General features: G+C 45.7%; 1 protein-coding gene across 1 annotated transcript; it reads left to right on the top strand.

The window, feature by feature from the left end:
- The first annotated feature begins 720 nt into the window (after nucleotides 1-720).
- tbc1d25 (TBC1 domain family, member 25) lies at nucleotides 721-22,166 on the top strand. The gene is made up of 7 exons (XM_075475971.1): nucleotides 721-901; nucleotides 5,253-5,362; nucleotides 5,448-5,602; nucleotides 5,714-5,841; nucleotides 13,969-14,157; nucleotides 14,397-14,672; nucleotides 17,938-22,166. The coding sequence occupies exons 1-7, from the start codon at nucleotides 857-859 to the stop codon at nucleotides 19,639-19,641; spliced, it is 2,607 nt and encodes an 868-aa protein (XP_075332086.1). The 5' UTR covers nucleotides 721-856; the 3' UTR covers nucleotides 19,642-22,166.
- Nucleotides 22,167-23,159: the final 993 nt, after the last annotated feature.

Here is a 23,159-nt window from a genome sequence, read left to right on the forward strand (position 1 = left end):
AGAAATGGATAACTCGGCAGTTTTTGTAGCAAAAAAAAGCCACCGTAAAGAAAAAATAAAATAAAAAGAGATTTTACAATCGTGCAGATTTCATGCATAGACTCATGAGAAAAGAAATGTGTTTAACCTGGATTTAAAAATGTCTTTTAAACAGTTTTGTATAGGGCTGTACTGAGTAACTAGCCTTAGGATTAGGCACACTAGGCTGAATCATACTCTTCATATCATTGGCAAGCATGCCACAGGTCATTGTATTAACTGCAGGGAAATGGAGACTGTCCGTCATGTTTTGTTAGAATGCCAAGCGTACAGCATAGAAAGAGGTATTCTGCTAGAGGAGGTTAGAGAACTGGGGCAGACCAGGCTCTCTCTTGAGGGACTACTTTCCTTTTCTGTGCCCTCAGCTTGGAGATTTGTGTTTAATTTCTTAAAGACTACAGGACTTTTTGAAAGGATTTAGTTTATTTTTTATTTAGTGAATTGTTTATTTATTTGTCTATTTATTTTCATTCTTTATTTGATTTTATTTTGTCACTCCTTCGTTGACGCTCCACACCCGCAGTTAGATAATAGTACCGTTGGTGGCGGTAATGTAACATTACGGATGCTAACCGCCAATAAATTACAAGAAGAAGAAGAAGAAGCTGTAGTGAGTGCGGACATGCTGCCTTCAACCAGCAGATGGCGCTGTGACGCAGCTGTAAATCTGCTGTGAAAAAAAAAATCAAAGCAGAAGAAGATCACGAACTGGAGGAACTCGGATTCTGTTAGCATCATCATGTAACGACGGCCGTGTCGATGTAGGAGCAAAATAAAGCCCAGAGGACCCTTTCTGTTCCGAAACGGAGTCTTTAAGATGGCCAGCGAGGAGGAGAGGGGGGTGGTCCGTGTCAAAGTGAAGGTAGGCGGCCGTTAGCCCGGCTGGTGGTCCGTCTGTTTACTGTTTGCTTTCTCTTTGTCAAACACTGGCTCCCCTTTAACGTCACTTATCAGTCAAACCGCGCCACGTCCATTGGTTTGTGTTGGAAAAGAAGAAACCTGACGTTAAGTCAGACTCTACTTTGGTGTGTTTGGTTGATCAGGAGCTTTGTTTGTTTGTGTGTTTGTGTTTGTTTGTTTGCCGCCGCCGATGCTGATCGATAATTCCTCCGATAATCGGGTCGTTTTGATCGACAGCAGCAGCTTATTTCCGACACTTTTGACGGCTATCCGTGACATTACCTTCACAACATCTTAACTCAGAGCTTCATACTGAAGCTGGTGAACCCTCTCGGGTTGAGCTGACGTCATCTCCCTTCTCAGAAAATGCGTGCGCGTGAGAGCCCCTTCCTGACGTCACATGTTACCTGATGTTGAGGCCTCGTTTTGTCAGTAAGATGTGGCTCGTGTTGTGTTGGAGAAAACGTTTAAAAGAGATGTTGGAGGATGAATGATCATTGTTCAGAATCCGGCTCAGTCAGCAGTTAGAAGCAAACAGCTGCTTTCCAAACATCTGGCGTCTTTATTCTGACGTCAGAAGCGTGTTTACGTGGCTTAGTCATATTCAAATGGTCTATTAAGACCTATTATCACTGTATACACCTTAATATTTCCTCTCAGATGAAAGTCTTTTAAAGATTTGTTATCATTAGGGATGGGAATTGATAAGATATTTACGATTCCAATTCCATTTTCGATTCTGCTTAACGATTCGGTTCTTTGTCGGTTCCCTTATCGATTCTCATTTGGAGAAAAAGGACAACAAACCGGTCGATTAGCATCAACTTTGTTTAGTTTAGAAGTAACACGAGTCATGACCTCACAAACCCAACAACGGTGAGGTCCACATTGGTCTATCCTGGCCTGGGTAATTTAACTCTTCCTGCTCTGGTGAAAGGAGAAGCTGGAGGTAGAGGTGAACTGGGGGTAGTACCACCAGCCTCTGGCTCTGAGCCAGTCAGGCTCTGTCTCTCATGATTTCATCTAAATGTAATGCCTGAGAAGGCATTCATTTAACCTTAACCGTTACTAACAGCAGGTTTTACAATCAGGCAAATGGCGCTAACATGATAGGCAGTGTTTGTTAGTTAGTTAGTTACCTGCAGTGTTAGCCGAGGACATGCTAACGTTGCTAACGTTGCTGCTGGGTTCAGATTTACCGACGTTAATCCGGAGCAGATCGAAAACGCGACATTCATTCATAGTTATTGCATGTTGGTAGTATTTCCTCCCTTTGGTGAAATATTCACTTTGCAAGTTGCCCTGTTGTCGTCTTTTTTAGGGATGTGTAACCAAACTTTCGAGCGTTTGTACCGCTTGGGCGCCATGTTTACTGTTGGCTGCTGGCTGCGCTGGACTCGCCACGCAACGCTGCGTGGTGACGTCATTCGCGCCCACTGGAATCGATAAGGGAATCGTTTGCAAAATCGCCAAACGATTCCAAGGAATTGAAACACTGGGAACCGGTTCTCAACAAGAACCGGTTTTCGATTCCCATCCTTAGTTATCATTCATTATATCAACCGTTCTGTTATTAGCTATATTTTTAAATGCCTCCTCTTAGAGGAAAGTTTATCCATGTTTGTTAGCTTTTGTTAGTTTACTCAAATTACCTGTTATAGTTATACCAATCTTACTGTTAGCTAACTTTACTTTTGCTCTGCTATAGTTATACCAATCTTACTGTTTGCTAAAATGACCTGATTGATGTTCTGTATCTGTATTTCTGTGTTTGATTTTTTTTAATGTTTTTATTTCTTTATTTCTGTCTGTGTTGTAAAGCACTTTGGATCGCCTTGTTGCTGAAAAGTGCTATATAAATAAATTTCACTTCACTTCACATGAGTTTATGTGAACCTGTTAGTCAGACCAGACTCCTATGAAATAAAGCCTCTGAAAACCAGGCAAACATGCAATTATTCTGCATTTATGTGCTCATCCAGACTCAGATGGGCCCGTTTGCTCTGATCATGCTCCACCTGTTTACATCTGTCTCTTAAATACAGTTCAAATGTCTACATCTTCCAGGCCAAATGATTTATGCAAATTAAACTAGGACTGGGGAAAAAAAAACAGCTTTATCAATAATTCCACTTTATTTTTAGATAAAATTCTCCCTCTGGGCTTCCGTAGCTGCCCTCCCATCTGCACCGACTCCCCACAGGGACACAAACAACAACAGGGCGGTATGTGGGGAAAAGTTCACCCAAAAAAAGCTTTATGTAAAGCACATTGAGTTGCCTGTGGTATGAAATGCGCTTTATAAATAAAGATGTCTTACCTTGCCAAAAAAAAAGCCCAGTCGGTTCTGTGGTTTGGAACTGGTTTGGTTTTCCAGACCTGGAACAGAGTTTGTTCAAAGCAGCTCAGACAGAGGGAGATGGACGAGTTTGGGGGTTAAAAAAAATCAGATTTTATTGTTGTGCCACGTCGGCCAGTCAGAAATGAAAAAGAAAAAGTTTAGAGTAAATTTAGCACTTGTAGGATATGGCCTCCTACTTCTAATTCCAGCCACTTTCGGGGTGAATTTGGTAACTAATGTGTCGGCTAACTTTCCGTAACATCAGAATTCCACATGAACACCAACGGGTGGAGGCAGCAGCAGACTTATGACAAGAAGAAGAAAGGGAATAATCAGGTGAAAATAAGTATACATCCTTCAAATTATCTTTCACACGCTGCTGTAAACGTAGGACGTGAAAACCCGAAGGATAACGTTTCATTTCTGCTGGTCATATTCCTACAGGGTGGGGAACAGGGGCGACTGTTATCTGAGCGCCTGCAGCTCACTGTGTGTGTTGGCAGGCCTGATTGGTCAGAGTCGAGCTTTTTAGGGCACTTTGAGCCCTTTTTCCAATACTTTCCAAAGCAAACTTGCCGGATGTTTGCAGCCCTCAGAGCAGCATTGTCAGGGTCTGTTGATTTTTGTCATTTTCTCTTTTGTTTTCTTAGTTTTTTTGTGTTCTGCTTTCCTTCCTGTTTGTTCGTGTCCTGATGTCTTTGTTCCCTTCTGTCTCTTGTCGGCCATCGTGTGATTTGTCCCTCAGATAAATTCTCCTGGTTTCCCTTTGCTGATCATTGTTGTTGCTCTCCTGCGGTCAGTCAGTTGGTTGTTGCTGTAACTGTTTATGGTTTATGGTTTGCAACCCTTCCTCAGCAGCACTTTCTGTGTTAATGAAACCATGATTATCCACCTTCTCACCCAGGAGTCCCTCTCCATTGAATTTACAGGATTCTGGTGTTGTTGCCTCTTCTTTTGCATTTGATCAATTCATTTTAGGGCGATTTTTTTTTTTTTTTTTTTTTTTTTTTTTTTTTTTTTTTTTTCCCGGTTTAAATATTAAACTGCAATTTTATTTTCCTACGTTTTTCTTTTTTAAATGGCTGAACCGCAAAAAATCGCGATTTAAAAACATTTCTAGACTCCGCAGATTTGTTTTGCTTTAAGGGACTCCGTAGTAGCCTACTCTCTCAGGCTGTGTTCGAAACCGCAAACTTCTCCTACTACTCCCACTACTCATACTAACTTTTTGAGTTAGTATGTGAGTTTGAGTAAGCAGAAGTTCCCGGATGCATACTAGATTCTCCGAAATGTTGGGTATGCATCATGAGGTTACTACTCATACTCAAACTACCCAAGATGCAACGTAACGTGACGTCGCCGATCGTCATTTCCTGTCAAAACGGCAGTTTCAAGCTAGCTACAACGAGGGTAGGTTCACTTCCTGTTTTCAAAACAAAAGCACCAATTGTATTGTAATGGCTTTCCCTATGATAAAAGGCAACGGGTATTTTATTTTGTGAAAATAACCGGAAGTGCGTTGCTCACTGCGGCTAGCTTTAGTAGCGCCGAATTCGTGGGAACAAAATTGTAAACAGACGATATTTTGTCAGGTTTTCAACACGTTGGGGATCTAAACGACTACTTTCTCGCCTGAAAATGTTTCAAATGTTTTTTCAGGGATGGCCTACAAGAGATTTATTTTTTCAGTTTGAAATTTTTGCACATTAATGACAGCCAAGTGGTGCTGTTTTTAATTCATTTTTTTTTTATTATTATTCTTGAACTGATTTGTTCACATAGGCCTAGACTACTTGGTAACCTCATTTGTGTCAATAAAGAAAATATGTATTTAAATTTTGCCTTGGTCTGGTTTGTTTAGAGAAAAACAGAAAAAAAACCAGAAAAAAATCGAGGTTTTAATTTTAGGCCAAATCGCCCAGCCCTATTTCATTTCCTGATATTTCAGAGCATGCGATGTGCTTCCTTTCAGAAATGCGACGGCGCGCTTCCTGTGGAGTTTCGCTCCTTCGCCGTTGACCCTCAGATCACGTCGCTGGAGGTCCTGCAGCACATCCTGATCAGAGCTTTTGATCTGAACGGGTAAGACGGCGCATGAACCAGAAGACGGGTTACAGAATGTGGACGGGCCTTTTTTTTTTTTTTAACTGGCTGTGTCCCACACTAGGAAGAGGAGTTTCAGCATCAGCTACTTGTCTCGGGATCGGAGCGGCGTCGAAATGTTTCTGTCTCTGCTGTCCGACTGGGATTTGGACGCTGCGTTCGTCAGTGCGGCCAAACCGTTTCTGCAGCTCAAGATGGACGTGAAACCCTCTGAAGACAGTAAGGGCAGGTTTATCCTCAAAGCACAGAAAAACTGTGAAGCCGTAAAACAAAGCCGAGGAGAGGAAATGAAATAGGTGTTTAATAAGCTTCTATTTTGTTCAATTGCAGGCCCGGTGATGGAGGACTGGGACATCATCAGCCCCAAAGACGTCATTGGTTCCGAGCAGCTTCTCGCCGAGAGGACGAGGTCTTTGGCATCTGCCGCTCTTCCCTTCACTCAGTCTCTGCTGTCACAGGTGCCTTCACCGTCTTTAATCTCAACATTTTTTTATTCCTAAAACTGTTGGAGGAAGTGTTTCCCTTTTATTCTGCAGGTAAACTTTAAAAAACTCATAAACACAACGGTGGCGGCTCTGAAAGGTGCCTTTAGGTGTCTACATGCCTTTAATAACTCAGTCTTATTGTAATTTAGCCAATAATCCAATCCTTTCAGTGCCATGTGACCCCACTGAGTGACTACTTAAGGCCCATTTATGCCCTACGTTAACTACGGAAACGGACGCTTTCACCCGGTTCCGGGGGGCGTTTCATCCGTCAGTTTGTCCGTAGGTCAAGAGCTTAGCAATCCGGTGAGCTCCGGGCGAAACGGAGCAATACCAGAGGAATTCGTGGGGGCGGTAGAGAGTCAGGAGCGTGTTGGCTCCGTAAGTTATGGAGGAAGAAGAAGAACGAAGAGTAGGAGATTAAAAATTTTAAGATTTAAAAATGCCAGGTTAATGGAGGAGAGGATTTGTGAGATGGTCAGGGGGTATATACATTTGTATGACTGCAACTTCCTCAATTGACGCCATGTTTCTCAAACCCGCGGCTGACAATGACTCAATATATAATACCGCCCTCTTGAGGATTTCTTACGGACGTGCGCAATACAGACGGAGGCATAAACAGAAGCTCCGGGAGCAACGTATGGACCGGACAGACGAATTTCGTCCGGTTCCGTAGGGCATAAATGGGCCTTTAAGCTGATATTCTGATAGTTTTATTACTGAAAAAGCCTTTCAGACGAGAGGTGAAACGTCTTTAAGAACCAAGAAGAAGTCCAGTCGCCCTTATTCAGGCTCTTAGGACTGCGAAAGAGAGCCCGACTGGTTAAAAAGAGCTGAAGACACCGGCTTCTCCCAGAGTCATCGCTTTGCTGTCTATGCTCGCCAATATTTTCTGACTTTAGAATTGTTTTTCCACATCGTAACAGAGGAAAAAGTCCAACGGAGTGGCTCGGACTCCACTGTGAGGACTGAATCGGACCTGTTTCCATTGATCTAAACTTTATTTTTCTTTATTTTTAACAGCACATCCGTAAATCAACACTGAACAAAAAAACAAAGAAACAGTTGGTCACCCATGCACCCACCCAACAAGTCAGGTCATAATTAGTGATGCTCCGATCGATCGGCTGCCGATCATGATCGGCCGATAATGCCCAAAAATAGCCTGATCGGCGATCGGAAAAATATGCCGATCAAAAAACCGATCACGTGACGTAAATTACTAGTTTTTTTTTTTTTTTTTTGACGTAAATTACTAGCAACCACTTTCTAATGTGGTAGGTGACGTGTGTACAGAACCGAACAGGCAAAACCTCTACAGTGCATCTCGACAACATGACCTCTCCTGTCTGGAATTTCTTCAAAGTGTGTCAGAAAGATGTGTAACTTACTGCGGTCTCGCCATCTGCGCTTCGGAGAGGCACGGTCGCGCTAGCTACACTTGAAAATCGAGTGCCCGTTTACATCGCGTTGTACGGTAAAGCGTGTGAGCGATTTATGGTGCATTCAAGTGCACCCCGTAAAATCAGAAATCTATATCGAAGTTGATTTTTCATTTGTTGGAATACATACACCTGTCATTACTTGGTTGTTTTTTTACTACATTCTTTTTAATGATTAAAACAAAATGATAGAACAAAATTATTGAAGCATATTCAGAATCAAACTCATTTCTGCATAGTCAGATTTGAAAACTTCATTTAGAACCAAATCAAAATGTTCTCTGCCGACTCCACCAGATTCTTGTTCTGCATGTCCCCAGCTACCTCTGAGGTGATTTTCAAGTTATTTCCCTGCATCATTGTTTAATAATCTGATGTTGAAATCATACCCAATGAATGGTGTATATGGGCAGATTAAAATATTAATAGAAAATAAAAAAACAATTGTTTTCTGCAAACTCCACCAGATTCTTGTTCTACATGTCCCCAGCTACCTCTGGCGGTTTAATTTCTATAAATGGTGCACTCTCTGCTAGATGAAAGGCATGGAAATGTCCGATTCCTTCCGTGATCGGCAGTGATCGGCAATCGGGCAGATCATGATTTTGGTGATCGGTGATCGGTGATCGGTCCAAAAAATGCTGATCGGAGCATCACTAGTCATAATGCATCAGGTCAGTGGTCACGAGGACGTGCACACGATCCGCTTTGTTCTACACAGCAACAAAAAGTTAGTCTTTTTAAATCTGGAATACAGTTCCCAACATCTATGCTGGAGGATTGGGATGAAGTCGTTTTAGTGTTCACGCTTGTTGCTTTCTGCCAGTAAACAGCATCTTTAACAAGTCTTTCCCTCCGGCCAACAGACCGGTTGTTGCCCAACTAAATAGTGCTGAATGAGGACTCTGTCCCAAACAAGATTTTTATTGTTTGAATTACTGCTTAAGGCTGGATAACATAGGGTTCTTTCTCCCATTTTCATCTCATCTGATGAGTGTTTCTTGCTAGATTTAAACACTTTAATATAATCTTGAGACAAGTTTTCTATCGTCTTGCTTCAATACATATCAGTTAAACTGGTAAATTTGATCTCGTTGTTTAAATAGGTCCCAACTTGTAACTGCCTGTCCAGTGCATGTGATGATGGGATTGAGCAGTAAGAGGTAATGTCCAACGGGTTAGAAGCGGATCAACTAGGCTGGTGTTTTATCTTCAGAGGCTGGTGGAGGGTGCTTTGCCAGAAGTTGTAGTTGTCCTAACCATAAACAAAACGGAGAGAGATCTTGAACAGGATTTCATCTCTGGGATTATCTGAGATATAACTGGGAGGTTGCCAGTCAGAGTTTATTGTTTGCTGGTTTAGGGTCATTTTAATCTTTCTCAGGTCAAACAAAAGTGGTTTCCATTCACATTTACCGTATTTTGCGCACTATAGAGCGCACTGGGTTATAAGGCGCACTGTCAATGAATGGTCTATTTGCGAACTTTTTTCATATATAAAGCGCACCGGCCTATAAGGCGCATTAAGCGAAACAAAACAGTCAGATAAGTCAATCAGTCAAACTTTATTAAACTTATTCACAATAACTCCCAATCTTGCTCAGTTGTAACATGTATAATAGAACACAATACACACACTTTTTCAGTTCATTCCTCGTCCACAAATCCCTCAAATTCATCATCTTCAGTGTCCGAGTGAAACAGTTGGGCGATTACGGCATCCAGCATGCCCGGATCCCTCTCGTCATTATCCGAGTCAGTGTCGTTGCTGTTACCTGGCAGTTCAGTGATGATTCCGGCCTTTGTGAAAGCTCGGACCACAGTTGAGACTGATACCTTAGCCCAGGCATCCACGATCCATTGGCAGATAGTAACGTAAGTCGCCCGGCGCTGTCTCCCTCCCTTGGTGAATGTGTGTTCGCCGTCTGTCATCCACTGCTCCCACGCAGCTCGCAGTTTAACTTTGAACGCCCTGTTGACACCAATATCTAGCGGCTGGAGTTCTTTAGTTAATCCACCTGGAATGATGGCAAACTCCGAATTGGTTTGCTTCACTCTGTTTTTGACAGCATCGGTGAGATGGGCGCGCATGGAGTCGCAGATCAATAAGGACGGAGATTTGTGGAAAAAGCCATCCGGTCTCTTGACGTATATTTCTCTCAGCCACTCACTCATCTTTTCCTCATCCATCCAGCCCTTCGGGTTAGCTTTGATGATGACGCCGGTTGGAAACTTTTCTTTTGGCAAAGTCTTCCTCTTAAAAATGACCATGGGTGGAAGTTTCTGGCCATTAGCCTGGCAACCGAGAACTACCGTGAAGGATGACTTCTCATGCCCTGTGGTGCGTGTAGACACCGTTCTGGTCCCTGTTTTCTCCACGGTGCGGTTCACGGGGATATCAAAGGTGAGGGGAACCTCGTCCATGTTGGTGATGTTCTCTGGCCGGATCTTCTTTTCAGAGATCTTGTTCTTGCAGTGCGCGTGAAAAGTGGCTAGCTTTTCCTCGTAATCTTTTGGCAGTTGCTGTGAGACGGTAGTCCGTGTGCGGATAGAAAGCTTACGTCTTTTCATAAAACGAAAGCACCAAGAAGGACCGCCTCGAAAGTCACTGATATCCATGTCTCCTGCTAACGCTGTTGCCTTCAGTCGAATAGAGACTGTAGAGATGCTTCTACCCGCTGCTCTCTGTTCAATAACCCACTGTTCAATTTTGTCCTCCAACTGTGTCCATCTCGCTTTGTTCCCGCGGAAACTCTGTGTGGTCTTCTTTACTTGGCACAAGCCATCTTCTTGCTTCCTCCACTTCCGTACCATTGATTCATTAATATTGAATTCTCTCGCAGCTGCTCTATTCCCATGTTCTACTGCGTGACTGATAGCCTTTAGTTTGAAGTCCGCGTCGTAAGCGTGTCTCTTGAAAGGTGCCATTTTTGGGTCCACTCAGCGGTAATGGTAAAAAAAAGACCCCAGACAAAGAGGGTGCAAACCATTTATACAGGGAAGGGGCTTTGATCTTTCAGGTGTGTATTCTTCAACCGTCACCTTACCACACCCCCCCGGGGAAAGTCTCGCACTTTGGAGAGGATCTGGTAGTAACAGAGCGCCGTGTACCACACAAAATCACTTTGAGGTCAGTAAGCACAACAAGAATTAATCCATATATAAAGCGCACCGGGTTATAAGGCGCACTTTCGTTTTTTGAGAAAATTATAGGCTTTTAAGTGCGCCTTATAGTGCGCAAAATACAGTATGTGTATCGAAAAGGAAAAACCACCACAAGCGAGTGTCTTTGGCACATTAGTGGAAGTGTAACCGTGTAACACATGAAGAAGAGTATTTCTAACAGCTAAGTTGTAGTAAAGTTAAGAAACAGTGATTCCATCATTCACCCTTTCTTCTTTAGGTTTACTAAACTATATCCAGTACCAGTAAAAACTGGGATCAGTTTGGTTTCAGTCTGAAAAATGAAGCATCAGGATTTATCTTGAAAGCCTGTAGTCCTTTGGGGGAGTCTGTAGTTCTTTGGGGGAGTCCTGTAGTCCTTTGGGGGAGTCTGTAGTTCTTTGGGGGAGTCCTATAGTCCTTTGGGGGAGTCTTGTAGTCCTTTGGGGGAGTCCTGTAGTCCTTCTTTAGGGGAGTCCTGTAGTCCTTTGGGGAGTCCTGTAGTCCTTTGGGGGAGTCCTGTAGTCCTTTGGGGAGTCCTGTAGTCCTTTGGGGGAGTCCTGTAGTCCTTTGGGGGAGTCCAGTAGTCCTTTGGGGAGTCCTGTAGTCCTTTGGGGGAGTCCTGTAGTCCTTTGGGGAGTCCTGTAGTCCTTTGGGGGAGTCCTATAGTCCTTTGGGGAGTCCTGTAGTCCTTTGGGGGAGTCCTGTAGTCCTTTGGGGGAGTCCAGTAGTCCTTTGGGGAGTCCTGTAGTTCTTTGGGGGAGTCCTGTAGTCCTTTGGGGGAGTCTTGTAGTCCTTTGGGGGAGTCCTATAGTCCTTTGGGGAGTCCTGTAGTCCTTTGAGGGAGTCCAGTAGTCCTTTGGGGAGTCCTGTAGTCCTTTGGGGGAGTCCAGTAGTCCTTTGGGGAGTCCTGTAGTTCTTTGGGGGAGTCCTGTAGTCCTTTGGGGGAGTCTTGTAGTCCTTTGGGGGAGTCCTATAGTCCTTTGGGGAGTCCTGTAGTCCTTTGGGGGAGTCCTGTAGTCCTTTGGGGAGTCCTGTAGTCCTTTGGGGGAGTCCTATAGTCCTTTGGGGAGTCCAGTAGTCCTTTGGGGAGTCCTGTAGTTCTTTGGGGGAGTCCTGTAGTCCTTTGGGGGAGTCTTGTAGTCCTTTGGGGGAGTCCTGTAGTCCTTTGGGGGAGTCTTGTAGTCCTTTGGGGGAGTCCTGTAGTCCTTCTTTAGGGGAGTCCTGTAGTCCTTTGGGGGAGTCCAGTAGTCCTTTGAGGGAGTCCTGTAGTTCTTTGGGGGAGTCCAGTAGTCCTTTGGGGGAGTCCAGTAGTCCTTTGAGGGAGTCCTGTAGTCCTTTGGGGGAGTCCAGTAGTCCTTTGGGGGAGTCCAGTAGTCCTTTGGGGGAGTCCTGTAGTTCTTTGGGGGAGTCCTGTAGTTCTTTGGGGGAGTCCAGTAGTCCTTTGGGGAGTCCTGTAGTCCTTTGGGGGAGTCCTGTAGTCCTTTGGGGGAGTCCAGTAGTCCTTTGGGGAGTCCTGTAGTTCTTTGGGGGAGTCCTGTAGTCCTTTGGGGGAGTCTTGTAGTCCTTTGGGGGAGTCCTGTAGTCCTTCTTTAGGGGAGTCCTGTAGTCCTTTGGGGGAGTCCAGTAGTCCTTTGAGGGAGTCCTGTAGTTCTTTGGGGGAGTCCAGTAGTCCTTTGGGGGAGTCCAGTAGTCCTTTGAGGGAGTCCTGTAGTCCTTTGGGGGAGTCCAGTAGTCCTTTGGGGGAGTCCTGTAGTCCTTTGGGGAGTCCTGTAGTCCTTTGGGGGAGTCCTGTAGTCCTTTGGGGAGTCCTGTAGTCCTTTGGGGGAGTCCTGTAGTCCTTTGGGGAGTCCTGTAGTCCTTTGGGGGAGTCCTGTAGTCCTTTGGGGGAGTCCAGTAGTCCTTTGGGGAGTCCTGTAGTCCTTTGGGGGAGTCCTATAGTCCTTTGGGGAGTCCTGTAGTCCTTTGGGGGAGTCCTGTAGTCCTTTGGGGGAGTCCAGTAGTCCTTTGGGGAGTCCTGTAGTTCTTTGGGGGAGTCCTGTAGTCCTTTGGGGGAGTCTTGTAGTCCTTTGGGGGAGTCCTATAGTCCTTTGGGGGGTCCTGTAGTCCTTTGAGGGAGTCCAGTAGTCCTTTGGGGAGTCCTGTAGTCCTTTGGGGGAGTCCAGTAGTCCTTTGGGGAGTCCTGTAGTTCTTTGGGGGAGTCCTGTAGTCCTTTGGGGGAGTCTTGTAGTCCTTTGGGGGAGTCCTATAGTCCTTTGGGGAGTCCTGTAGTCCTTTGGGGGAGTCCTGTAGTCCTTTGGGGAGTCCTGTAGTCCTTTGGGGAGTCCTGTAGTCCTTTGGGGGAGTCCTATAGTCCTTTGGGGAGTCCTGTAGTCCTTTGGGGGAGTCCAGTAGTCCTTTGGGGAGTCCTGTAGTTCTTTGGGGGAGTCCTGTAGTCCTTTGGGGGAGTCTTGTAGTCCTTTGGGGGAGTCCTGTAGTCCTTTGGGGGAGTCTTGTAGTCCTTTGGGGGAGTCCTGTAGTCCTTCTTTAGGGGAGTCCTGTAGTCCTTTGGGGGAGTCCAGTAGTCCTTTGAGGGAGTCCTGTAGTTCTTTGGGGGAGTCCAGTAGTCCTTTGGGGGAGTCCAGTAGTCCTTTGAGGGAGTCCTGTAGTCCTTTGGGGGAGTCCAGTAGTCCTTTGGGGGAGTCCAGTAGTCCTTTGGGGGAGTCCTGTAGTTCTTTGGGGGAGTCCTGTAGTTCTTTGGGGGAGTCCAGTAGTCCTTTGGGGAGTCCTGTAGTCCTTTGGGGGAGTCCTGTAGTCCTTTGGGGGAGTCCAGTAGTCCTTTGGGGAGTCCTGTAGTTCTTTGGGGGAGTCCTGTAGTCCTTTGGGGGAGTCTTGTAGTCCTTTGGGGGAGTCCTGTAGTCCTTCTTTAGGGGAGTCCTGTAGTCCTTTGGGGGAGTCCAGTAGTCCTTTGAGGGAGTCCTGTAGTTCTTTGGGGGAGTCCAGTAGTCCTTTGGGGGAGTCCAGTAGTCCTTTGAGGGAGTCCTGTAGTCCTTTGGGGGAGTCCAGTAGTCCTTTGGGGGAGTCCAGTAGTCCTTTGGGGGAGTCCAGTAGTCCTTTGGGGGAGTCCTGTAGTTCTTTGGGGGAGTCCTGTAGTTCTTTGGGGGAGTCCAGTAGTCCTTTGGGGGAGTCCAGTAGTCCTTTGGGGGAGTCCAGTAGTCCTTTGAGGGAGTCCTGTAGTTCTTTGGGGGAGTCCTGTAGTTCTTTGGGGGAGTCCTGTAGTTCTTTGGGGGAGTCCTGTAGTGCTTCGGGGGAGTCCTGTAGTGCTTCGGGGGAGTCCTGTAGTGCTTCGGGGGAGTCCTGTAGTGCTTCGGGGGAGTCCTGTAGTTCTCCTAGGGGGAGTCCTGTAGTCCTTTGGGGGAGACCTGTAGTTCTTCGGGGGAGTCCTTTTCAGTCCAATACCTTCCTCCCTCTGTGACTCAGGGTCTCTGCTTGTGTGTCTGTTTGACTTGTTCAGGTGGGACGGACCCTGTCCAAAGTCCAGCAAGCCCTCTCCTGGTCTTATGGGGAGGAGATCAAGCCTTTCAAGCCCCCCCTGAACGACACAGAGTTTCACAGCTACCTTAACGGCCAGGGCCAGTTGACCCGACCCGAGGAACTCCGACTGCGAATCTACCATGGTGGTGTGGAGCCGTCGCTGCGAAAGGTTCAGTATCTGTGCTTTACTATCATTATTCTGCATCCACATGTTCCACAGATCCCCGGTTCTTCTGGTAAACTGAAGTTCTTACTGAACTTCTCCATCTTTTGGATGATTGTGATTATTGGTGTTTTTTTTAACTCAAAAGCTGTTTCAGGTTTTCATGATCAGCCGTGGTTAGAACAGCATGTGGGAGTATCCAGATGTTTCCAGACCAAACTGTGACACGTTTGCTGATGTGTTAGGTGGTTTGGCGCTACCTCCTGAATGTCTACCCCGATGGGCTGAGCGGTCAGGAGAGGATGGACTACATGAAGAGGAAAACCAGGGAGTACGACCAGTTAAAGAGGGAGTGGACGGCTCGGGTCAGCCCAGAGGACCTCGAATTTATCCGGGGGAACGTTCTCAAAGACGTCCTGAGGACGGACCGAGCTCATCCGTACTATGCGGGCTCAGAAGACAGTCCGCACCTGACCGCCCTCACAGACCTGCTCACTACGTTTGCCATCACGCATCCTCAGGTGTGTAGACGTGTTCGGTCGGTTGGCTGGAGCCTTTGTTTGTGTGTGGGGTTGGTCATCTGATCGGTGTGCTGCTTGGTGATCGGGGTTTTCTCAAACTAAGGCTGTGTTAGAAACCGCCTACTACATACTACATACTACATACTACATACTTCCATACTGCATACTTCCATACTGCATACTCATCGATCAGACAGTATGCAGAGCGTTTACCCACAATGCATTTCTCTCCTGCCCGAGCCGAAATCAGCCGGCCTGAAGCTGATGTCTCTTAAGCTCTAAACTCTGTAAACTTTAGCAACATTTGAAACATTTTCAGACAGAAAGTAGTCGTTTAGATCCCCAACGTGTTGAAAATCTGACAAAATACCGGCTATTTACAATTTTGTTCCCACGAATTTGGCGCTACTAAAGCTAGCCGCAGTGAGCAACGCACTTCCGGTTATTTTCACAAAATAAAATACCCGTTGCCTTTTATCCTAGGGAAAGCCATTACCATACAATTGGTGCTTTTGTTTTGAAAACAGGAAGTGAACCTACCCTCGTTGTAGCTAGCTTGAAACTGCCGTTTTGACAGGAAATGACGATCGGCGACGTCACGTTACGTTGCATCTTGGGTAGTTTGAGTATGAGTAGTAACCTCATGATGCATACCCAACATTTCGGAGAATCTAGTACGCATCCGGGAACTTAAAAAAAGTTAAAGTTAGTAGGAGTAGTGGGAGTAGTAGGAGAAGTAGGCGGTTTCGAACACAGCCCGAGAGTTTAACCGGGGAGCGGGATAGAAGAAGAAGAGCTGAAAACAGAGGAAATAAACATCGTGGTGATAGCCACCAGCTGTAATGACTCGGGCTGTAGCGATACACTAATCTCATGATTCTATTCGATACGATACGATACGATACGATACGATACGATACGATACGATACGTTACGTTACGATTCGATACACTTACATCATTTTCTGGGGGGAAAAAAGGGAACATTGTGATTTGACATGAATTGTCGCTGATTGGACCGGTGGTCCGACCTATGAACTGGAAGGAAAACGCCGCCAGACAAACAGAAACAAACGAACACGTTATAAATGTGAGAGCTGTGCACTTTATACAACATTTTTATGAACTAATTTATCACTGTTTTGTATAATGTGACCCCCTGGCATTGTATTACCTTAATGTTCTGTGTTTTCATTAATTGTAACGTCTGACTTTTCAATAATGTTTGCTTTAAAAAATATATATATATATATAGCGATACTCGCGGCTGAAAAATCGATACTTTATCAGGAAACGAAATATCGATATATATCGCAGTATCGATAAAATTGCTCAGCTCTAGTAACGACCCTAAACCCAAAGACATTACTGATATATTTTTATCTAACTCTGTTTTATTTGTATTAGACCAAATCACAATAAATATCATCTTAAGGCACTTTAAAGACAGTCCGATGGAATAAACCCAGTGCCTTCCTGTTACTGTAGAATTAGCCTGGAAATCCTTTAAATTTCCTTCCATAACACAGTTTATCTTTGACTGTAGGCGTCACTCTGCAGACTGAAAGCAGAAGTCCTCAACCACAGCACTGATGGCTGATTTGAGTTAAAAACGGTTGGTGTATCTGTACCGTCCGCTGTGCATTTCTGTCTCAGCGCAGTTGTGCATTTCCTCGTTTTTTGTCTGACGTTCGAACACTGTAACCTCTCTTTGAACTTTCTTGGCCAGTCGCAGAAATCCAATTATAGACCCGAAAATCAAACTTAGAAAAGTCTGTTTGCTCCTGATGGGGCTGAGTCGTTGATAAAACTGCAGTTCACTGAACCTTTTGCCACGTTGTGCTTCTTGTTTACATGCTCCTGGACACATTATTCTCAAATATATCAATTAAATGCTTTCTAAACTTTAGAGGAGTGTGCAGGATCAAATCCCCTCCCGTTGACCGTGTGTCAGAGGACTTTCGGTGGCAGTGAAGAAAAACACTTTTTAGTGTTTTCTCTCTGGTTTACTGAAGAAAAGTGTCAGATTCTGGGAAAGCTGACCCACTCTGCCGTTCAGTTCTTATTTTTATGTGATTCTGTACAAATGAAACCACAATAACTCAACACAAACTGAGTTTTTATGCTGATGATAGGCTGATGTATTGATCTACACTTAAACAGACTCTGTCAGCAACAACAAGCTTTTAATACTGATCAGCAAACTTTGTGTGAGTTAGAAAATGTTGTGAATGCCAGCAAAACGATTTCAATTTGTTCCCAAATGCAAGATCGAAACCCCAGACTCTTCTGCCAATAATAAATATTCTGGGCCAGGAAACCAGTGACTCTCTTTACTTTGAAGCTTTTTATTTGTTTTAGATCAAGTCGTCTTTCTTTGAGGCTAAAGAGACTTGTTGTCTCTCTTATTTACATGCATTTGATCCCGTCTGAAACCTCAAGGCTGGATCTCAAACCTGAAAACTGTAACTCACTGCTGCGTGTTTTAGGCTCTGGTTGGATGATCTGCTTTGTCCTCCCTTTGACTCAAACATTGGCATATTCTCACATAGAAAGCTATTCTTGGTCTTCTTCCAACTTATCAACAGAACTACATCCTTCAAAAAAGTACTGGAATTATTGTCTCCATTGATATCTCTAATATCTGCACAAATCATTTCAGTTTGCTGCGTTTTTAAACTTGGTTATGATTCACCGCTCTGCCCTGTTCAACCTGCACTGATCGATCTATTCGGAAAATTTAGTTTTGCTTTTCATGCTCTCAATTTTCATGTCTTTTAGTTCCTTTTTTATGATCTGTACTTGTGTGTTTACTCTGCGTTTGTATTGTTGTTTTACTCTTTTTGACTTTAGCTGCTGACTATCTTGGCCAGAACACTCTTGGAAACCAGATGTTACATTTCACGAGTTACTGTTTACTGGTTAAATTAAAGTTTAAACCACAAAGACATTCTGTCAAGCATTGTCACTCCTTTGAGAGTCTGAGAAGCTTTAAAGTTTAAGAATGAGGCCTTGCAATCTGTAACACCGCCACTAGATGGCAGTAAACAACACACACTCCTTTCAATAAGTTATTTGTTGGCATGGTTGGGATGAATGTGTCCTGGGGATTTTGGTGCACTTTAGTCAGGAGTGTTTATAAATGAATGAATGTTCTGAAGCCAGAGACAAACGTGGTTATGACACAGAAACACAAGTTAAAAGAAGTCTGTTCTTTTAGGAGAAAACATCCGTTTATCAACACTTTGTGTCTTGATGTTTTTCAGATATCTTACTGTCAAGGCATGAGTGATATCGCCTCGCCTATACTTGCTGTAATGGACAACGAGGCGCATGCCTTCATTTGCTTCTGTGGCATCATGAAGCGTCTGGAGGGAAACTTCCGGCCTGATGGGCAGCTCATGTCCATCAAGTTCCAGCATCTGAAGCTGCTTCTGCAGTACTCCGATCCGGAGTTCTACTCTTACCTGGTGTCCCGGGGAGCCGACGACCTCTTCTTCTGCTACCGTTGGCTGCTTCTGGAGCTCAAGCGAGAGTTTGCGTTCGACGACGCTCTGAGGATGCTGGAGGTCACGTGGAGCTCTCTGCCCCCGGACCCTCCCGAAACCGAAGTGGAGCTGCTGGGGCCGCCGCTGGAGGCCGACGAAACCATGTCCTGCAAAGACGGGGATAAGACTGTTGAGAACTGCCTCCTACGGGACAAGGAACAAAAAGAGAAACAGCGGAGGCGACATATGCTGAGGCCCTCAAGAGGGGAGCCGGAGGTGAGCAGGAATCCCGCCGCTGCAGAGAAAGACAGGCAAACCGCGGGCACTGGAAGGGCAGGTGAGGGTGGGGGAGGTAATGTTCCTCCTGGGACCACGGAGAGGTCAGACTTTCGGCGGCCGCCTTGTGAGAGGCAAACAAGTTTTGGGGAGTTTAAGTACTATACAGCCCGAAGTGAAGACAGCTTTGATATGGAGGACGCAGAAGATCAACAGAGTTCGGTGAATTCGGAGCTGGTAACTAGCGTCCCGAGCCGTCAGTCCACAGTGGACAGCGAAGACGACCCGGGAGAAAAAACGCCTCTCATTAAAAACTGTGACAGTGGTTTATCTCCAGCGTCATCACCCCCTCTCTTCCCCGGTGGATTACCAATGTGGAAACCTGGCTCCTCCGTCTCTCCCACATCTTCAGCCTCACTCTCCAGCTGGCCGGGAGCATCTCCGGAGTCTCCTCCGAAGTTAGCATCCCCATCAACGCCCAACGGGAGCGAGGCCTCGTCAAGTACTGTCCCTAAGGGATTGGCTTCTTCTGCCCAAGCTATGAGCTCCGCAGGGATCAGTTCACCCACGACTCCCACTGTGAAAGCATCGGTTACGTCTCCCGCTCACACTCAGAACAGATCCCTGCTGTCCTCACCCATTCTGTCCTTTGGAGGAGGCCACTCCCTGTCCGGCAGCAGGTCAAACTCCAACAGTCTCCCCTCACCGGGCATCAAATCTCCCGGCACCGCAGCGAACACGCCCAGTTCTCTGAAAGCTGAAGCCACCAGCATCAAACCTTGTTCCTTACCGCCCCCCCAGGAGTTTGGAAAAGGCAACCCCTTCATGCTGTTCCTGTGCCTGTCCATCTTGCTGGAGCACCGGGACCACATCATCAAGAACAGCCTGGATTACAACGAGCTGGCCATGCACTTTGATCGCCTGGTGCGGCGCCACAACCTGGGCCGGGTGCTGCAGAGAGCCAAGGCCTTGTTTGCAGACTACTTGCAGAGCGAAGTGTGGGACTCTGAAGAGGGGGATGAGGTCAGCTCGGACTCGCCAACAACGGCCACGCCCGCTCAGCAATCCCCTTCTTCGGCGGTCTCCGCCCGGCCCATTTACAGTCCTTTAGCCTCGCCTCCGTCGTCTCCGAACTCGACTTACAACCTGACGACCACCATTCCCTCTCCGTCAGCTCAAGTCTCCCTTTATCCCACCTCCTCCTGAGCCGGATGCATCCTTGGAGTCCCATCCTCAGTGGATTCCTCAGTGAATTCCTCAGTAGACTCTTGGTGGCTTGTTGGAGGTGTAGATCTTTTTCAGACGCCCTCTAACACCCATCTGGGCTTTTAAGAATCTTCTCATTATGTGTATGCCTGATTACATATATTCCTTATATCTGTAGTCATCATAATATTTTTTTTTTTTTTACGCTGCCCGCCCTGTGTGTGGGCATTGACGAGCTTCTTTTGTTGTCGTGCTCTCAGAGGCTGCTGGTGCATGAAACTTCAAACTCTGTGATGCTCAGACAAGCGCGGCCGTCTCCTACAAAAATCCTCAAAGGTTCGCCCACTCGGTGCATTTAGCCTGCGTTGCTCTTCTTCTTATCTTTGTTTACAAGCTCACGTGGTGGCCAGCGGGCCACGGAAACGTCTCAGCTGAAGGACTCGGACCGCACCACTCAAAAGCGCTGCGGGAAATCCAGAATTCGGCTGGTTTTAAAGATCAAAACTTTCACATAAACATGACTTGTAAACAGATAACAATGTGTCTTTTCTTTTACTGATCCAAAGTGCTGTGCGGTTGGACTTGATGGGATATGGGCCAAGCCGTGAACCGCGTATAAGAAATGGACGTAGTCGCTGTGACATCAGTGATTAGTGTCGGAGCTGCTGTTTTGAAGCCTTAAGTTTTGCATCTTAGTTCCCGAAGAGGGTGAAGCTGCAGAAACTTGAAACACGATTGGACAGAAGTTAGTTTTTTTAGACCTAGAATCTGTTTAATGATGGAATTATTTCCAAATGACCACCAGCATACTAATTAGGAGTACATCTATTGAATGATTCCACAATGTATCCACTGAGCATCTAATAAAGCCTCGTTTCCACTGTCAGTACGGTTCGGGTCACTTCGTATCGGTACGGTACGGGTCGGGTCGCTTTGGGGTCAGCTTTGCGTTCCCACTGTACAAAGGGGACCCTCAGGGGTGGGCGGAGTGCGTGCCGAAGCGTAAATAGCATCCATAATTTACCTAACTTACCGCACTTACTCTAGCACTAGTTATGCTCTTAGCTGTTTGGTTTTGGAAGGAAATGCACGTAGGATTTCTTGTGACCTGAAGTTCTTTTGCCTACCGATGTGGAACACACTTATTGGAAGTCGCTTTGGATAAAAGCGTCTGCAGAATGACCGTAATGTGATGTAATAATTTCAAACCACCTCCAGTGTTTTCGGTCCTTGATCCGCCGGTAATCGCTCCGAAGCTTCTTCAGCTTAATGCCACACTGGCTCGCGGTCCGGTTGAAACCACTCTCTGCCATTTTTGCGGCAATCAGCTGGAAAACTTTTTGGTTTGGCACAGCGCCATCGAGCTCCAGCTGCACAGCCTCCTCACCAACAACGGAGAGCAGAGCCTGGAACCGGTCCTGTGTGCTGGGTACCCCAAGCAGAAGGGTTTCAAGAATGGTAACGGGTTCCATGGTAACGGGTACCATGGGACCGGTACGCTTTGGTGGTGGTGGAAACACTGAAATAAACTAACCGTTCTGAACCGACCCGTACCGGACTGCATAGTGGAAACGAGGCTTAAAGGAGGCTGTTGGAACCAGTGATGTTTTGAGGCTGCCCCCTAGCAGTCACCACTGGTACTGCACCTAAAGGCTGCACAGCAAGTGACTGCGTCCATCTTTTATATGTCGTCCACGGCCTGAGCAGAGGAACGTTTCAGCAGCCCAGACCTTTCACTTTTTTATATTTCTATTCATACATGTATGCTTTATGCTGATGAGCCAAAATTAATCAACGTGTCTTTTTTCTCAAGCCTGTCATCTTGTTGCCATTAACTTAATAGTTTTTGCTCTATCTGTTGCTAATGTATAAGTGGTTTAATGTTTCGAAAAAAAGGCGATTGCTTCTGTAAAATACTGGTGATTCGCATGTAAACCCAAGTGAAGTGGAGGTTCAGGTGTGCTGGGGAAATGGGGAGAAAACATGTTTTTAAAGATACTTGAACATCAGAGATTCTGGGTCGGTGCAATGATACATATCAGTTGTCTAAAAGGGAAAAGTGAACCCAAACTTTAAGAGTTCTTATACAGTCAGAGGTTTCATTTTATTTCATTGTGTAACTTTGATTGTTCTCAGCTGCTTGAATCTACTTTCGCTGTATGTTGGTTACCTGGAAAATAGAACAGATGACATATCACACTGTGTCATTATTTACTGAACAAAAACTGAGACCAAACACAGAAGCAGTGAGTGAGAAACTAAGTGAACCCCTGTTCCAGCAGCTGGTAGCAGCAGTGAGTGAGAAACTAAGTGAACCCCTGTTCCAGCAGCTGGTAGCAGCAGTGAGCTTAAGTAATGGTTTCCTGTGGGACGTTATCAGTCTCTCTCATGGTTAAAGGAGGAATCTTGGCAATCAGTAAGAATCAGTCTTTTTCTAACTGTGCTGTCATGACCTTTAACCTTTAACATGCTAACTGAGGCCTGCAGAGTCTGAGATGTAGCTCTTGGGTTTCTGACCGCGGGGTGACCTTTAACCTTTAACATGCTAACTGAGGCCTGCAGAGTCTGAGATGTAGCTCTTGGGTTTCTGACCGCGGGGTGACCTTGCTGGGACGTCCACTCCTGGGCAGATTGACAGCCGTCCTGAATGTTTTTCTCTTGTGAATAATCTTTCTCTCTGTAGAACGATGGACTCCAGATAGTTTGGAAACGGCCTTATAACCCTTCCCAGGTTAATGGGCAGCAACAGCTGCTTCTCTGAAATCATTGCTGATGTCTTTCCTCCTTGGCATCGTGTTAACACACACCGGAATGCTGATCCCTCTTAGTTCCTGTGGAAGCAGGAAGTGTTCACTTAGTTTTTCACTCATTGCTTCTGTGTTTTGTCTCAGTTTTTGTTCAGTAAATAATGACACAGTGTGATATGTCATGGTTGGATTAGCATAATTTAAGACGTTTATGTTCTGATGCATAAACCTTTTAGACTGAAAGATGATGTACCTGTTCGGTTAAGCTTAAAGCCTCAGATCCACCATCAGAGACCTCTGTACTCACATCTGGACACAGCTGCTCATCAGTTCGTGTTGCTGCTGTCGCGTAAATGTGAGCAATGTCTCGTTGAACTGTAGCTGTGCTCTGCTTTGAACAGACACCGTTCTGTTGGTGCTCCTCGCGCTGGGCCCATGGATTTAAATGGCCGTTATTTACTGCTTTTTCTGCTTGATTTCAGCTAAGTTCCTATTGCTGTTTCCCAAAGACCATCTTTCTCTGGTGTTTTTTGTGTTCGGATTTCATAAAGCTTTGGAAATGTTTGTCTAAATGAGGCTAATTTAATAATATAACGGCGTGCGTCACATGTCTTTATCTCTGCTTTCTGATAGTAACAGAGTCCAGGCTGGGATCGGTTGGTGGGACAGTAATCATACGATGATGCGGTGCCACCTGACACATCCAGTAACAACGTATTAGCCTTTGAGCACAGAAGTGCCTCATAAGTTTGAATCAGTAGCCTTGATTCA

The sequence above is a fragment of the Odontesthes bonariensis genome, chromosome 10 (assembly GCF_027942865.1).
Source record: "Odontesthes bonariensis isolate fOdoBon6 chromosome 10, fOdoBon6.hap1, whole genome shotgun sequence".
Lineage (NCBI taxonomy): Eukaryota > Metazoa > Chordata > Actinopteri > Atheriniformes > Atherinopsidae > Odontesthes > Odontesthes bonariensis.

Coding starts and splice junctions, on each gene's coding strand:
- tbc1d25 (XM_075475971.1), top strand. CDS start 857: ATGGCCAGCGAGGAGGAGAGGGGGGTGGTCCGTGTCAAAGTGAAG. Junction 5,603..5,713: donor CGTGAAACCCTCTGAAGACA/GTAAGGGCAGGT, acceptor GTTCAATTGCAG/GCCCGGTGATGGAGGACTGG. Junction 14,158..14,396: donor TGGAGCCGTCGCTGCGAAAG/GTTCAGTATCTG, acceptor CTGATGTGTTAG/GTGGTTTGGCGCTACCTCCT.